The 17,925-nt window shown below is 33.6% G+C and overlaps 2 protein-coding genes across 2 annotated transcripts; both read left to right on the top strand.

Annotated features, from left to right (window-relative positions):
• The first annotated feature begins 2,563 nt into the window (after positions 1 to 2,563).
• LOC112771369 (kinesin-like protein KIN-12E) lies at positions 2,564 to 10,874 on the top strand. The gene is given in 23 exon segments (XM_025816096.2): positions 2,564 to 2,971; positions 3,207 to 3,362; positions 3,512 to 3,595; positions 3,840 to 3,876; positions 3,879 to 3,958; positions 4,362 to 4,475; positions 4,752 to 4,844; positions 5,053 to 5,142; positions 5,278 to 5,348; positions 5,460 to 5,534; positions 5,643 to 5,730; positions 6,170 to 6,228; positions 6,325 to 6,388; positions 6,546 to 6,611; positions 6,802 to 6,957; positions 7,048 to 7,152; positions 7,384 to 7,619; positions 7,956 to 8,025; positions 8,106 to 8,150; positions 8,261 to 8,317; positions 8,421 to 8,480; positions 8,584 to 8,663; positions 8,868 to 10,874. Coding segments are annotated over 23 exon segments (3,981 nt in total). The 5' UTR covers positions 2,564 to 2,692; the 3' UTR covers positions 10,684 to 10,874.
• Positions 10,875 to 16,554: 5,680 nt separating this feature from the next.
• LOC112769491 (uncharacterized) lies at positions 16,555 to 17,713 on the top strand. Its single transcript, XM_029294865.1, has 2 exons — positions 16,555 to 16,961; positions 17,317 to 17,713. Exons 1-2 carry the CDS (start codon positions 16,555 to 16,557, stop codon positions 17,711 to 17,713), a joined length of 804 nt encoding a protein of 267 aa, XP_029150698.1.
• The last annotated feature ends 212 nt before the right edge of the window (positions 17,714 to 17,925 follow it).

The raw sequence follows: 17,925 nt of genomic DNA, 5'->3' as shown, positions 1-17,925 counted from the left end.
TCTACATAATACCGAAAAAATAACTATGTTTTCTTATATTTTTCTTGGTATTTACCATGTTTAATTTTGGGTGTATATATTTTTAGTGAGTTTAATTTTGATATATTAACAATGTAAAATGTGTTTTACATAGTCGTATAATTATATTTGGTCTTTTGGATGACAATTTACACAGTCAATATAAAAAGTAATTATTTTTGTTAATGTAGTGTTACGTTATTAGATGTAGATATAAAATTATTTTTTATTAACACTACATTAAAATTAAATTTATTTTTAATTTCCATTTATAACAAAAAGCAAAGTCTCTTGTTACAATTTTCATTTTTAAAAAAAAACCAACTCTCCCAAAACATATATTATCTCTTTCTACACCATAAAAATAGCAGTATTACAAATGCTGTTTTGACATCAATATTTTTTAAATAATTAAATATAAATTTTTTTGTTTTATTAATTAAAAAATAATTTAAATATATAAATAATTAATAACAAACTATTTTTATAAGATGTCAAGAATATGTGATGTTTGAATAAATTTTTTTTTATAAATATCTATATGTATCCAGAACAATATTATTGATAGATATATTGATATAATATTTAAATTAAATATATATAAATATTACTGTTAATTTAAATGTATGTAAATACATAAAGTTTTATGTTTTTTTGTTAGTTAAAATATGTAGATATATTTTTATATTTGTGAAACTGAATATATCTAAGTCACAAAAAAAAAGTATATATTAAAATAAATAAATATCAATAAATTTTTGTGTGTAAAGTTAATATTTTTGGGGAGAGAACATACATTCAAAAAGTCTAAAGATAAAAAATTATACAAAGCCCAATATTATCTTTAATAATTAATTAACATAAATATAATTAGCCTACTTAATTAATATATCATTCACATGCTGCATAAGACAAAGTGTATTATATTTTACTTACAACATGTCAAATCTTGTCTATTTAACTACTCTCTTTTTAAATACTTGTTACACTACTTTTTGACAACACAAATATACAAGTGTAAAAGAATATTTTTTTTTACACCATAGAATTCACCTAAATTTTATACTTTCATTTTAAATAATGTAATTTTACTTTCATTACTTAATCACATTACTTATAATTTTAAATTTTCATTCTAATCACATTAGTACATTATTTATTTAGAATGAAAGTGTAAAATTATAAAAAAATAAATTTATTTAGAATAAAAATAACGTGATTAAGTGTAATTTACTTAGATGTGATTAAAAAATAATTAAATACTATGCACAGTAAAAAATTGATATTATTGAAAGATAAAATTAAAATTTATTTCTATGTACCGTTTTTGTCCCTAACGTTTTTGTCCTATTTAAATCCCTAACGTTTCAAAATCGTCTCAATTTTGTCCCGTCGTCAATTCTGTTAACGGATCCCTAACGGCACGACAACATTAAGTCAATTTTAAAACATTAAGGACTTAAATAGAACGATTGAAACGTTATGGACAATTTTAGGATTTACCCCAAATGTTGGAGACAAAAATGATACTTTATTCAATTCTAAAATTTAAACATTAATCCTAGCTAAATTCTAATAGTATAAAGTAAAAATATTGATTTCAAATATTAATTAATATTAATAAAAGATATTGTTACTCAAATATTTCTCTACTATTTCGAATATACAAAATGTGTCTAACATATTTTACCATTCTTCTTCCAAAATTATGTGGAACTCAGAAAATAGAATTGCTATTCAAAATATAGTGCATCAAGCTATATATACAAGCTACATAGTTCACAATACAGTCTTTGTTCATTGTTGTCTTTGCTATATTTTTTTCAGAAAAAAGAAAAAAGAAATTGTTAAAGGATAAAATAGCGTAAATTATTATTTTAACTTATAAAAACTTTAGAACACCAATACATTTACCAATAAATAAATAAACGAAACAAGTTTGTACCTATGAAAAATGAATAAATTATTATTTTTACTTATAAAAATAAAAAATATTGATAGATATACTTTTAAATAATCTGTTTTCATGAGTTATGGATGTTCATAAATAAATTTATTAATATATTAAATTTTTATGAATAAAAAAAATAATTAACTTGATAAATACATTAGATTCCTTTTATTGAACTAATAAAATACATAATTTTAAACATGTGCTTACTCTATCTACTTTTATTTTAAAACGAAGAGTCCATAAATATGTCATTATTTTATTGAATAGCAATATTGAAAAATTATTTTTCTTTTCTTTGATCTCTTTAGTGTATTTTTTTTGGTAAATAAACGGAGCCAGAAATAACTGAACCCAGCCCATATTCCAAGAGGCCCATTATATATTTAAATGGCCGAAAAATTAACATTATAAGGAAATATTATTAAAATAATGGTCATAAAAAGTTGGACGTTGGCTCCAACCTTCCAAAATTTGAAAACTTCAATCTCAAACGGTCCCCGAACTTTAAATTAAATGCATCCGAACCGTCCATCAAAACCACTCTGCACCGTTTGATCACAGAATCCCTTTCTCTCTCCGCCATTTCTACCTTCCAGTTTCATATTTCACATTTCCCGTTTCCCAATTCCACCACTTACTACAGTGAACGAATTCATCCCTTCCTTTTTTTCCGTTGAAAATTTTCCACCGGAATCGTGCTTCTTTGTCTTCTTCTTCGCGATGCCGTTTCTGTCGGAGGCTGCGAGCGCCATTAAGAGCAGGTTCGGGTTCCACCACCACCCTTCCTCGGATAAGATGTCGCTAGTTCAGAACACTCCGGATCTTCTCAAATCTGCGGCCAAGGACAGCGTTTTTCAGAGCTCAGGGGTTCGGAGCATCAGCAACTGGGATAACGACGAAGAAGCTTCCTCCGCTGCTACTTGCAGCACCGCAGTTTCCTCCGCTCAGAGTTTTGAGTTATACGAAGATCCTTCTTTCTGGAAGGAGCACAATGTGCAGGTACAATATTGCTTATTGAGATCAGTAGTTTAGTGAGTAGGTGATGGTTTAGAATTTTTTTTTTTAATTTCAAATAACTGAATCTCATACCTTATAGTTTTTGCTAGTAAAATTCAAGCTAGTTTTGTAATTCTTTGTGCACTTCAATTTATTTGTAATCGTAATAATATATACTTAGGATGGATTTTGACTCGATGGGAGCTCATTTAGATTTTGGCTTAATTTTTTGGTCTAGGTTATAATCAGAATGCGCCCTCTAAGCAATGCGGAAGTATCGGTACAAGGGCATAGCAAGTGCGTAAGGCAGGAAAGTTCTCAAACAATTACTTGGACTGGGCATCCAGAGTCTCGATTTACTTTTGATCTTGTTGCTGATGAGAATGTTAGCCAGGTAGATTTTTCTCACATAATTTCATTCATATTGTCGAAATAGAATTTGGTTGTGCATTTCATATTTTAATAGTTATATATGCATATATCTTTGGTCCCATTTCTATTTATTGGTTCTAAAGACTGGGTTTTGAATGAATTATTTGCCAGGAGAAACTTTTTAAAGTAGCTGGTTTGCCAATGGTAGAAAACTGCATGGGAGGTTACAACAGCTGCATGTTTGCTTATGGCCAAGTGAGTCTTTAGTTTGCTCTATTCCAGTTAGTTGCAAGGTTATATGTATAGCAGATGTTCTATATTTTGACTTTTTTTTTGAATTTATTTATTTATTAGTTATGTCTTTCAATTCTAATGTTCCTATTGTCATAAAAATGAGATTATCTGATACTTTTGTGATTTAGACTAATTATGAAATGTGACTTATGTGATTGATGGAGCTAACCTCATTGTTTGCTGAAAATACTGATTATGCTTGTAGACCGGAAGTGGGAAGACTCACACCATGCTTGGTGATATTGAGGGGGAACTAGAAGACATAGTGTCAACTGCGGGATGACACCAAGAATTTTTGAGCACTTATTTTCAAGGATCCAAAAGGTAATATTTATTGAGGGTTTAGATGCCATAGGCTAAGCTTATGCTTCATCTGTAGGTTGGACGAATATCATGTGATGAATATTGTTTCTATGTTATGGCTACAGGGTTCTATTAGGAAGATAAATATTCTTGCTGAGATAGTCATCCATTAAGAAATCTTCTTTTACTTGTATATTTTTTTATCAAACAATTATGCAGTGATCATTAAATCATCCACTTATTGTTGATCTTGCCAGTTCTATATTTGAACTTTTTATATTTAATTTGGATTGATTAAGGACATCCATATTTTTGGATGACTAATAAACAATATATTGATATAATTGTTATGTTGCAGTATGACCATTCATACATTTATGGTAGCAAGGATCTAATAAAAGTCTGTATTGCTCTAATGAACCAGGAAAAAGAGGCCCGGAGAGATGAAAAGTTAAAATTTACGTGCAAAATTTCTTTCTTGGAGATTTACAATGAACAGATTCTTGATCTTTTGGACCCATCATCTAACAATCTACAGGTATTGCTAACCATTCATAAAAAAGTAGCATCTCCTTAATTTTTAAATCGTCTCTCTTATTTCCGAAATACCTTTTCTCTCTCTGCTCTGTTCCCAAAGTATCTATTCTGTAGCAAACTCGATTTCCATATCGTTGGAGGTTCCTCTGAACCTAAGAAGATAATAAATACACAAAAATTGCTTGAATATGACCTACTATTTCAGTGTTTCTCTGAATATTTTTGGAAGAGTTTTAATACATCTATTTAATCTTATTCATCTAAAACTACGTGGCAGATAAGAGAAGACATTAAAAAAGGAGTTTATGTGGAAAACATCAAGGAAGTCGAAGTCACTAATGCTCGAGATGTCATTCAGCAACTTATTCAGGTCTGTGTTGATCTGGAACATTGTTAACATCAGCAGTATTGATTTTGATTTAGTATTTTTAGAAACATTTAGTGTTTCGTAGTAAGTACCTACTATGCTATTCCAAAATTTTCACAATTCTTTCTAGATTTGTTCAATGATTTTTGCACATGGAATCCTATTAGTTAATAGCCATGATTGAAAATAACGATAATGTGATATTATTTAGGGCGCCGCAAATAGAAAGGTGGCTGCTACAAATATGAATCATGCTAGCAGTCGTTCTCACAGTGTATTTACTTGCAACATTGAGAGTCAGGTGACTAATATTGATGCTTTACATTTTTTCTTATTGGATATTTATGTAAAACAGATAAAAAAAGAACTTATTTATTTTTTAATTTATTTTATGTTCTTCAACGATATTCTGAAAACTTGATTAACTTGTCCGTAGTGGGAATCTCAAGGAGTGACTCTCTTTCGATTTGCTAGACTTAATCTTGTTGATTTGGCTGGATCAGAGAGGTAAGCGGATCGCAAGATTCTATATATGTTCTAGATTAGCAAAGTCAAGGTCCATTTACTTTGTTTAATACCCATATGGCTAACATTATGTTTCTATTTTGATGACAAAAGGCAGAAAAGTTCTGGTGCTGAAGGGGAGCGCCTCAAGGAAGCTACTAATATCAACAAGTCTCTTTCAACCTTGGGGTTGGTTATCCTCACTGACAAGCTTAAATTACATTCTATTACATACATGTGTTTCTATTGTTGTGTTAGTGTTACCCTCAAAAAATTAATTGGGTGATATACCTGCAGGCTTGTGATTATGAACTTAGTAAGTATATCGAATGGGAAGTCGCTGCATGTTCCGTACCGTGATTCAAAGCTTACTTTTTTACTTCAGGTCAGTGGTGGATTTTTCTAGCTTCACATTGCTTTGGTGGTGCATCATACTTCCAAATTAGATTCTATAGATTAGAGGCAAAGCATATCACTGGTTACAAAAATAAAAAGCAAATAGTTCTTGTGCAAGTAACTTTGATTTGAAGTCCAGAAAGTAACTCTGTGATTGAGCAATAATAGATTCGCTATGGAATAATTACCAAAGCTAATTACTATTTCCAGAAGATCTTAAATTTTGCATTTGAAGAACCTATATGAATCTCACTAAGAGAGATGCTATGGCCATATACTCCAGAAATGAATGCTTGTATGCTAAAATACATGTTTGGTAGTTCACTAATTATTTTTCCATTTGAGAAATTGTTTGCTAAAGTGATCATGGGAATCACATTAGAAACAATTAACTTATAATAATCAGTATTTTGGTCTCTTCCTTTCAGGATTCTCTTGGAGGGAATTCAAAGACGATCATAATTGCAAATATAAGCCCCTCCATTTGGTCAGCGAATCTCCTTCCTCTATGATCTAAATAATTTTTTATAGCTTGTTTTCTTGGTCATTAACAGTCTCAAATTTATATGCTGTACCCTTGCAGTTGCTCACTTGAGACATTAAGCACATTGAAATTTGCACAACGCGCTAAATTTATTAAGAACAATGTATGTCTCTCTTCAAGAGCTCATTTATTACTGTACTTCCGATTTTCAGCCTACAAATACTTCTCATGAGAGCTGATTAAACAGTGTTGGTATCTGTTTAAATCTTTTAATAGAGTCTTACTAATTTCTATTCATATTGTTGTCTATTTTTCTCCAGGCCATTGTAAATGAGGATGCATCTGGAGATGTCATTGCCATGAGAATTCAAATTCAACAACTCAAGGTGCTCTACTTTTGATTTATCCTTTTTCCATTTATTGTCTAAATTCTATCATAGTCATTTCTAATGTTCAAGCATCCTCGTTCTCTTTTGCTTAAGCTAATTTACAAGAAATGTTGATATAATGAAATTCTTGAACACAGATATCCAATAAATTAGCATATTTGTAAAGCTTTTATCTTTTGGTTTTCAGAAAGAAGTATCACGTTTACGGGGTCTAGTTGGAGGCGGAGAAATTCAGGACGTTGAATCTTCAGTGATCAGCTTTCCAGGCTCTCCAGGATCCTTTAAGTGGGAAGGCAATCATGGATCATTCAGTCCATTAACCTCTGCTAAAAGGATAACTCCCGTAGGAATTATTTATTTATTTTTTCCTCGGTATGAAAATATATCTTGTTTCTCATGACTCTGTACTGATAAGGATACTTACTGCTTTCAGAAAAAAGACTATGAAATTGCCCTTGTTGGGGCCTTTAGGAGGGAAAAGGAGAAGGATATGGCATTGCAGGCATTGAAAGATGAAAATCAAGCTGCCATGAAGCTGGTATTGTGGAAAACAATATATTTGCCACTTGATGGTTTGTTTTATGAGTTTTATGTTTGAACGAGAAGAAAATTTGTGTTGTTGTCTAGAGGTTTTGTATGGCTCTTCACTCTTCAGTATATTTAACATATGATTTTCTAGTATTTTAATATATCAAAAAGTCTTTATTCAGCATATTTTTTAGGATGTAAATGTATAAATTTAATGGTTGCAATATGGGATGAAAATCAGGCCAAACAAAGGGAAGATGAAATCCAAGGTCTAAAGATGAGGCTACGTTTTCGAGAAGCTGGGATAAAGAGGCTTGAAGGAGTTGCTTCTGGAAAGATCTCAGCTGAGACACACTTGCTGAATGAAAAGGAGGAGCTTCTGAAGGAAATTGAAGTCCTGAGGACCCAGGTGGATCGAAATCAAGAGGTGACCAGATTTGCTATGGAAAATCTGCAGCTGAAAAAAGAAATTGAAAGGCATGTTTTTATTGCATATATAAAGATGGCTCCTTGTTTTGCTCTTTTGGTCTGTTTTGTCTCCTGTGCAAACATAAGTAGCTCAATTTGGCTTCACAACTAAAAGAATGCTTGAGATTTGGAAAGTTAGCGGGTGGCCAAAGCACAAAATTGTATATTCAAGCATGAGACAACATAGCAGTTTAGATACTATGTGACATTTAATGAGGAACAACATATAGTATAGCGTCAGAGTAACAAAGAATTCGTGTGATCAATAATGATTTTCTTTGTTCTCTAAACTGTCATGTGGTGATTGGTGGTTTACTTATATATCTTCAAATACACACTACACAGGTTGAAATCATTTTCTGAAGAAGGTGAACGTGAAATGATGAATGAACAGATTATGGTACTAGAAAACCAGGTAGAAAAAGATTTCATAATTTACTTTATAAAGATTTTAGTTTATATCTTGCAATGTTGATTGTATTTTTATCTGTGCAGTTGTTAGAGGCATTAGATTGGAAATTTATGCATCAAACATATCTGGTAAAGCTTCAGTTTTACTGTTTAGAGTTTAGGGTTTTTGGTTTAATTTTAACCGTTGAAAGGGATTACAATTTTTTCATGTTTACATCGTCATTTTATAAATTTTGTAGAACACAAAGTCAGAAATGGAAGATGTAAATGGTGATAACATTCTTGTTTCCGATCAGGTATGCAACTACACAATTTAGCTTCATGCATTATTTGTCATAATCTTGCATTTTTGAAATTTCATGCATGTATAAATGATGCAATTCTTAATATTTATTCTAGGATCCAAAATCTCGTTGGCAGTCTTCTCTCAGGGAGGAAAATGAGTTTCTCCGCATTCAGGTCCAGGCAAATTTTGTTACTACTCTTTTTTCTTTCTTCACCGTTTTACTTTTAGGTTCAAGTCTCACACTATCACAAGTTAACATAATTTTATCTATCACAGGCTATACAAAACCAGGCCGAAATGGACACACTTCAGAAAAAGCTTGAAGTTTGCCTTCAAGAGAAAGAAAAATTGGAGAGGTATTGTTTACTCTCTCTCTCTCTCTCTCACACACACACACATGCGGTGAGTGCTACCTTAGATAATGTTTGCTGATAAAAGTGATTTTTCTCATATTTCCTTCTTCATATTGTTTATGCAGAGCATAATTATTCCTCTTTATTGTTTTTATGTGATATAAGATATGTTTCTCCAATGCACTCACAGAATAGAATATATTACAGGGATCTTCATGATTTGACAACAAAGTTTGAACAAGAGAAATCCCAGGCAACCACAGAAGGAAGGGAGCAAATGGACCTTCCATCAACAACTGATATGCCTGTCATTAACATCAACGGCCAACAGGAATTGAAAGCAATGGTTGATGCAATTGCTTCAGCTAGTCAACGAGAGGCAGAGGCTCATGAGACAGCAATTGTGCTATCGAAGGAGAATGATGAACTCAGGGTGAAGCTTAAGACATTGATTGAGGACAACAGCAAACTAATTGAATTGTATGAAGAAGCTGCTGCTGTAGGCAGAAATGTTGATGAAGTTGGTTCAATTGTTGACAATGGTCGCCATCTTGAAACAACAAGAGAAGAGGAGAATGAACTGAAAAGCGTGGTTGAGAATCTCCAGCATCAGCTTAATGAACTGAATGAAGAAAATGAAAAGCTGATGACTTTGTATGAAAGAGCCATGCAGGAGAAGGATGACCTTAAAAGAGCTCTTGCATGCTCTGGACAAGAAAAAGTAGAAACCAGCGGAGAAACTGTCTGCCCAGAAAAGCTTGTTGAAGTTGATGGAGGGAAAATATTGTCAAGTGCAGAAACTGTTTGCCTGGAACGTCAGGGTAGAGGAGACATTGAATACATTGACCATCCTACAATATTTGGCAATGAGTGTCAGCAGAATGAGGTAGCAAATTGCACTGCATCAAAGTTCTCAGATGAAGTGAATTGTGCTAGGGAGAAGCTTGGAATAGTTAATGAACAAATATCAGATTGTGTCAGGAATCTATCTTCCCTTGGTTGTGTGGAAAAGGCTACGGATGAGGTTGATAAGCTATCTAGTGAAGTTGAGGTAATTGAACATGATATTCAGGTCAAGCGTCAGAACTTTGAATCCTTGAAACTTATGCTTTCTGATGCACATGACAGAAGAACTCTAGCTGATAGAAAGTTCTCTGCACTCAAATATTCATTATCAAACCTCTCCTCATCGTTCGCTTACTTTGAGCAAAGGGAAGCAAGGGCAAGAGCAGGGGTGAACGACTTGGCATGTAATCTTAATAGAAAGAAAGAGGCACTGATTGCCCTTCAAGCTTCCAAAGAAGGGTTGGTGAATGCTCAGAAGAAGAACCAAGAATCTGAAACTGAGGTAATAGCAAATATTGCAACCATCAAATCAAAACTGGAGGAAGAGAATCGCAAGCGGGAAGGTGAAAAGGTTCTATTTGCAATTGACAACACACAGCATACAGACCCCCAACCGAAAACTTGGCATTTTAGTGGTAAAGCTACTGAGTTGCTGAAGCTAGAGGAAGAAAAACCGAAGTTGCAGTCAGAGATGAATCTCTCTCTAGAAAAACTTGCTGCCATAAGAAAGGAATTTGGAAATCTAAACAAGAAGCTGACAAGTACAAAGAGCCAGATAGAAGCTGTTCAACTGGAAATTCAGCACATTTCGAGGATCTCAGAGGAGAAGGAACTCGCACTTCAACGTGTCATGAAAGAGAAGGAAATGCTCTTGGAGTTTAGAGATAATGGTTTTTCTGAAGTAGGGCATATTATTGCTGAACTCCACCAGTGTGTGTTTGAATGTGATTTAAAGGAGGCTGAAATAAAGGTTCTAGAGGAAGAACTGCAAACAGATTTTACAAGGGTCCAAGAGTTACAGACAGCAAAAATCATTGCTGCCAACAGTAAAAACAATATCCTGTCTTCAATGTCTCATTCTAGCATGTTAGTGAGGATTGAAGAGGGGATGCAGAATCTGAAGGCATTTATTCTTGAGATAAAATTGTTGTTAGATGGCATTTCCCATTCCACCTAAACCACTGCTTTGTGTAACTAGTTTTAACCCTTAACCTTGTTTCCTTTTTTTTAACGATTATAATCCTCCACTTGTAATTGTAGCATGTTTTGAATGTCCTTTCTGGATAATCCTATTTACCATTCTTCTAAACTTGCACTTCTAAAAAATAAGTCAGTTTGTGTTCATTTTGTTATTAATTTTATTCGAAATTATCATAGTTTTTTAACACAACCAAAATGGGTATAGTTTTCCCCAAATAAAAATGATTTGTTTTACAAAATTAAAAGTTAATAAAAATTTATGTAATCCCGTAAGACATGCATTTATATTTTGTTTGGTGGGTTAAATGTGTCAGACACTAGGGTGGTGTTTGAACGTTTAAACTTTAATGTGTGTATTGGCCAGAATTAGTTTGAATTGATACATCATTGCATTGTTACTTGTTATAGATAAGAATGCCAAAATGCTATGTATGTCGTTCATACATGGCCAAATTGAGGAAGTGGTTAGCAGAAGCATCTCTCGTGCTGTCGTGCATTCAGCACTGTAAGTCTGTAACCCCCAACAATATAAGTAAGTCTGTGATGTGATTCCAGCATCTTTGCATATGTGAGACCCAAATGGAACAGCACATTAACACAATGTACCCCAACCAAAAGAGGCAAAGACCCTTGGATAATAAAACTAAGATAAAAAAGCCAGAACACAAATCTAATAATAGTAATAACAGCAACATTCACTCTATCACATCCCTTCTTTCAAGCTCACCCATCCATTCCTTTCTCTTTTCTCAAATCTCAATTTTCCTTTTAACTCTTCCCAAAACATTTTCCCGGAAAACCTCATGAAATAAAAAATAAAAAAACAAACCGGAATGGATCCCCGCCGGTGACAAAAACTCAGTTTCCCCCTCCGTCACAGGTTTCCTTCTCTTTGTCTCTCTTCTTCGCTTTTTCTTCCTCTCTCTCTTTCTTCTCCTCTCTGTTGCTTCAATGGGGACAAAAAAGAAAGAGAAGGGAATTCCGGCGAATCGCAGAAGCGTTCCACCTCCGCCACCTATGCCTCCTAAGCCAACCAAAATTCGACGGCGAACGAGCGAGGTTGCCGGCGGTGCGACGGCAGAGTGCGCGGCGGTGTTCTGCTGCTTGCCGTGCGCCGTTATGGACCTGCTGGTTCTGGCGACGTACAAGTTGCCGGCGGGGCTGGTGAAGAAGGCGATGATGAAGAGAGACCGGCAGCGCATGCAGAAGAAGAAGAGGACGCAGATGCAGAGCAAGCAAAACGGCGGCGTCGGCGTGATGGCGCCAGAGAATGAGAAGAAGGAAGGGCTGACGCTGCTGGAGGAGCACCTGGTGGCGGAGGAGGTGAATAGGAAATCGGCGGCGGAGAAGGATGATATGGAAGAAGAAATGTGGGCCCAGTTTAACGGAATGGGGTTCTGGAGAAGCACTTCGCAACGCAGTTTGCAACTGCCTCAACTAACTCAGCAAATGTCCAAACTGCAAACAGCTGGCGATGAGGATCGCGTGCGCGCGTGACATCCGTTTGAATTACACGTGTCGTAATCTCATTCGTCCTTTGAGGTTTAATTGTCTGGGTTGTGCATACATGTAAATTGAGGGGGAAAGAATCAGTTATTAAAAATCTCTCTTATTTTCTCACTTCAATATATATAATGTTTATTTATTTAGATAACCCAAACAAAATCCAAATGTTTGGATTGGCCTCTTACGCTCTTTTAATTTTGATCATGTAGGGAACACGCACGTTTTCCTTGTGTTTATGTATATGTCATGTAAAGTAAGAGCAAGAATAGTGATGAATATGTATATGTATATATTGTAATCTGTATTTTGTTTTTTTTTTTTTTTTTTTTTTTTTTTTTAAATAGAGTAAATATTCATTTTGATCTCTTATTATTTGATCAAAGAATAAAGTACTTTTAATTACTTTAAAATATCATATTGGACTTATCCATCAAATTTATCGGCTATCCCCTTTAATTAGTTGCAAAACAATAACCAACTGATGTTTAAGTATGGTTGTCACGTAAAATTAATTTTTAAAATAAAAATTAATAAATTCCTTTAAAATAATTAAACTCTCTCTTTTTTTTTTCTCTCTTCATTCTTTATTACTTTCTTCCATTAATAATGTCATGGATTAAAAAAAAAAAGAAAGCCTTGCAGTTAATTCATGGGGTTTACTGGTATTCATTATTGGTCATTATTTTGTCCCCTCATTTGGATTAAGCATTTTATTTTCTCTCATTATTGGATAATTTTTAATGTTTTATCCAAGGGTTTAAGAGGGTTTTGTAATGAATTGGTGGATTGGACTGTCTGAGCATTTGATGATGCTTTAATAAATCCCTTTTTTTTGTTAATTGCTAAACTTTCCTTAATTACTATGGAGTTTGTATTAGTCTATATTATGACTTATGATGTAGAGTGCCTTTTGCCAACTTTTTCCAATATCATTAATTGATTATCTATGTTCTTATGAGGCAGTGTGTGTTTTGCCAACTTTTTTGTTGTTAATTATTGCTAAACTTTCCTTAGCTGAAGCATTATTACTTAGATTAAATGTCTTTGTTTGTAGATTGTCTTAGGAGGGAGTGGCTTTGTTGGTTCTGCCATATGCAAGGTAGCAGTACCCAAGGTCATAGAAGTTATAAGCCTAAGCAGGTTTGTGATGTTCAACACATTATTCTATATGTTTATGTTTGTCTACATACTCTTAACTCGCATTATTGAATTTTACATAGCGTCCTACTTATATCCATGTACATGGGTAGATTAGGTTTCGTTTGATTGCGGCATAGGATGAGACATAGACACAAAGACACAAATATGAAGACAAAGATATAAAATATTTGTGTTTATGTATTATATTTGACAAAAATAATAAACAAAATACACAAATATTTATAAAAAATTGAATAATCCTTCATTAAAAAATGTTTGAGGAGATAAAAGAACAAATTTTAAAAATATAAAAATTAAATAAGAATAAAAAAATAAAAAAATTAGTATCTCACAAATTGTATCTCAGTATTTCACTAAATTGGAGATACACAAATTTAGTATCTTTATATCTATTCGTATCCTCCCGTATTATTCAAAAATATATGTCTCACCAAACTAAACAGCAAACATGTGTCTCCGTGTTCATGTCATCGCTACCTCAAGTTACTTTGATTGCAAACATGTTACCTAAATCTTATACTAAATAAAATTTTAGTTTTATCTTTTATTGCAGATATTTAATGTGTTTTTTTTTAATGCATGATATCATTAAAAGAAGGTAGTAGTAAAAAATAAAGGGAAATAGAGAGAAATTTTTAATTATGAATTTTTTACTTAAGTAAATCTTATGGAAGCTAAAATTATTAGATTCTCTTTAAACGAATTCTAAAACGTAATTACCCTGTTATTAATATTATGTAAATCGTCCTAGGATATGTAGGGTTATATAATATATGAATCATTTTATCCTAGGCGATTTATGCATAGATGACTTAGCGGAAGAAGGCATAAATTATGCTAGGTCCCCAAGGTTAACAATAAAGCATAAATCATCCCATTTCATAAGTTTCACATGAATTTTGGCCAACCTTCAATAGGGTGCCACGATTTATGAGTTAAGAAGACCCTCTCCAGCCTGGCACGATTCACATGGTCTTTCCTAACACAAAATAGGTTGGCACGATTTATGTTGTTAATACTAATCCTAAGGAGGATGGAACGAGTTATTGAGGGAGTGGAACCTCATTACCTCAATGCATTGTTGCGAGTAAAGTAGAGGAAGAGGAGTCACCATTTTCGACCTTAGGGGAAGCTTTGGGAGAGAAGGTTTCGGCGGAAGACAGCCCACGACGGAGGAGGAGGTGTCTTCCTCGCCATCGCTTTCATCACCAATAATGGATCTCTCTCTCTTATCTCCATGAATGCTAGTGAACTGTCTACCACAGGCAGGGACGGATTTATGCATAAGCCAGTGGGGGCAACTGCCCCCAGTCAAATTTCAAATAATAGAGAGTAGTTCTTAGTGAAATGTCAAGATTGCCCCCATTATATAATTACTTTTGCCCCCAGTCCTAGCCCAAAGCCCCAAATCCCTAAACTGTTCTTCTTCTCCCTTTCTCTCCAAATTCCTAACTACTCCAGCCTCTGCCCTCCAACCTCCAAGTCCCAGAATTACTGCCGCCAGACCGCTACAGCGCTACTCCACGTTTCTGCCGCTCTGTGACTCCACCAGTGTGGGCTGTGTGGCAGTGTCACTAGCTCCCTATCAGGCTGTCACTCGACTCACTCCGCGTTTATGCTCTCCGCGACTCCGCGACTCCTTGTATCTCCGCGATTCTCCCGCGTGGCTCCATCCTCCGTCGGTTTCTCCTTGCATTGCCGCCACACCGCGTCTAGTGGTTCTCACTTCTCAGGTTCTACCTTCTTTTCCGTCACTGCTTATGATTTGTGTAGATCTGCCACTGTGTTCCTCTTCTGTGTTTCTTCCTTTGGCACTCAGCAATTCGGCATCTGATTCTGCAGTTCTGCCTTCTTCTTCAACAAACATCAATTTCTTCTGGACTTCTGGAGTTCTGGTTGACTGGTTCTTTTTTTTTATTCTACAATCCTCTTCTCTATTGCCGCTGGCGCCACACCGCTACTGCCTACTGGGTCATCTTCCTGGAGTTTAGTTTGCCTCTTGGTACATGATTGGGAACCCAAATCAACCTATCAACTTATCAAGAGTGGTAAACAACAAAAAATTCTCAAGTCTATCCTGTAACCAATTAATTATAGCATATGTATATTATAAATAAATAAGCTTTTGGGGTGGAAAAAGGCCGAATGGGAATTTAGAATAAAGGAATGGTTTGTGATTGAATAAGAATCAATAGGTCTTAGGTCAGGTGGTATTGTGTTGGACTGTTGGTTTTCTTGTTAAGTTGAAACAAGAAATTATGAGCAACTAACCAAACTTATGATGTTAATTGAGATTCAAGTTTCTGTTGGAGTATTATATTTTTATGTGACTCAATAATAATCAATAGTTAGCACATAGTTCATATACTTAATTCACTTAGTTGCTTCATTCATTTTTTGCTCATTTGTTTCATTGTTTGATAAATGATAATTTGATATAGTTGGTTTAGAAATTGTGAATTTGTGATTGAATTTTTTCTGATGTAATTGATACTTTAGTTTCATTAATTTGTTTGTTAATTATTTTTGTGTATTGAGTTATTTTGAATTAGAAATTTGGGATATTATTAGTTGCTAGCTTGCTGCTGTTGTTAATGGATCAATTTTTTATTTATAATTTTATACTGAACTTCTCAATAAGAATTGTAAATTAATTTTATTAATTAATTAATTTAGGTTTATAATTTTATTCTATTAGTAATGGAGAAATATTTCAAAAGAACTTCATCATTGGAGATTGGATCCCAAAATAATTCATCGACCTCTTCTAACAAGAAGAGATTTTTAGAATTTGAAGTAGAGAGTCTTATAGCAGATCCAGGACAACGACGAAAGATTTCAAGTTATCATCCGAATGACAGAGACAAAGTTAGATGTGCATATTTACAAAAAGGTCCTTGTCAATCAAGGACTCATGATTTTTCGCAAACTGCTTGTGGTTCTTCTTTTTGAAGATTTAATCCTAGTTGGTTTGATGATTCTGGCAATTGGTTAGAGTATATTATATCAAAAGATGTTATTTTTTGTCTTTGTTGTTATCTTATGAAACCTGAGAATGAAGGTGGCGATACTTTTGTAACCACTGGCTTTTCAAATTGAAAAAAAAAAGGAGAGATTACAAACTCATGTTGGGATTCATGATAGTACTCATAATCAAGCTTGGAGAAAATGTAAAGTACTTATGAAGCCAAAACAACATATTAGTGCTGCTATTGAAAAACAATATGAGCAGGCTAAAAATAATTATCAAATTCACTTGACAGCCACAATTGATTGTATTATATTTCTTTTGCGACACGGATTGGCCTTTTGTGGTAATGATGAGATATATGATTCTGTTAATCAAGGAAATTTTTTAGAACTTCTAAACTTTCTTGCACAACATAATGAAGAAATTGATCGTGCTTTTAAAATTGCTCGTGGAAATCTTAAACTAAGAGCTTTCTCAATTCAAAAAGATATTGTAAGAGCGGCTGCAAGTGAAACGACAAAAGCTATTGTAAATGATCTTGGGGATGAATTGTTTGCTGTTTTGGTTGATGAAGCTCGCGATATTTCTATTAAGGAGCAAATGTCAGTTTGTTTAAGGTATGTGAATAAAGAAGGGCAAGTTAGGGAGTATTTTCTTGGTCTTGTTCATGTTTCTAATACTAATGCTTTATCTCTAAAATTAGCATTGGAGTTATTATTAGAAACATATAATTTAAGTTTATCAAGAGTACGTGACCAAAGATATGATGGTGCAAGTAATATGCAAGGAGAATTTAATGGTTTGAAAACTTTGATATTGAAAGAAAATTCTTATGCTTTCTATGTACATTGCTTTGCCCACCAACTTCAGTTTAGCTCTTGTAACGGTTGCAAAAAAATAAGTTGAAATTGCTTTGCTTTTTAATTTATTAACCAATTTGTGCAATGTTATTGGAGTTTCGTGTAAACAAAGAGATATGCTTCGTGATAGTCAAATGACTAAGACAATTAAAGCATTACAAAGTGGAGAAATTTCTAGTGGATGTGGTTTGAATCAAGAAATAGCTTTGAAAAGAGCTAGAGATACTAGATGGGGTTCACACTATGGAACTATACTTCGATTAATTTCTTTGTTTCCTTCCGTGGTCAATGTTCTTGAATATGTTGAGGAAGATGGAAATAATTCAGAACAAAGAGCTAAAGCATGTCATTTATTGAATGTCATTCAATCCTTTGAATTCATTTTCAACTTGCACTTGATGAAAAATATCTTGGGAGTTACTAATGAATTATCTCAAGCATTACAAAAGAATGATCAAGACATTGTAAATGCTATAGCATTTGTTAAAGTGTCTAAGCAACGGTTGTAAACTATAAGAGATGATGGTTAGTCTCTTTTACAGTTTACTTGATGAAGTCTCATTGTTTTGTGACAAACATAATATTACCGTTCCAAAAATGGATGATATATTTGTGTCACAAGGAAGATCAAGACGCAAAGCTCAAAAGATCTCAAATTTGCATCATTTTCAAGTTGAAATATTCTATCAAGTAGTTGATAGACAACTTCAAGAACTCAACA

Source organism: Arachis hypogaea, chromosome 18 (assembly GCF_003086295.3).
Source record: "Arachis hypogaea cultivar Tifrunner chromosome 18, arahy.Tifrunner.gnm2.J5K5, whole genome shotgun sequence".
Taxonomy (NCBI): domain Eukaryota; kingdom Viridiplantae; phylum Streptophyta; class Magnoliopsida; order Fabales; family Fabaceae; genus Arachis; species Arachis hypogaea.
This window is presented reverse-complemented; position numbering and strand designations above follow the sequence as displayed.

Bases quoted from the DNA above. Each gene is read 5' to 3' on its own strand.
- LOC112769491 (XM_029294865.1), top strand. From the start codon at position 16,555: ATGAAGCCAAAACAACATATTAGTGCTGCTATTGAAAAACAATATGAG. The intron at 16,962-17,316 runs GTATGTGAATAA...GTGTAAACAAAG, and splicing joins CAAATGTCAGTTTGTTTAAG to AGATATGCTTCGTGATAGTC.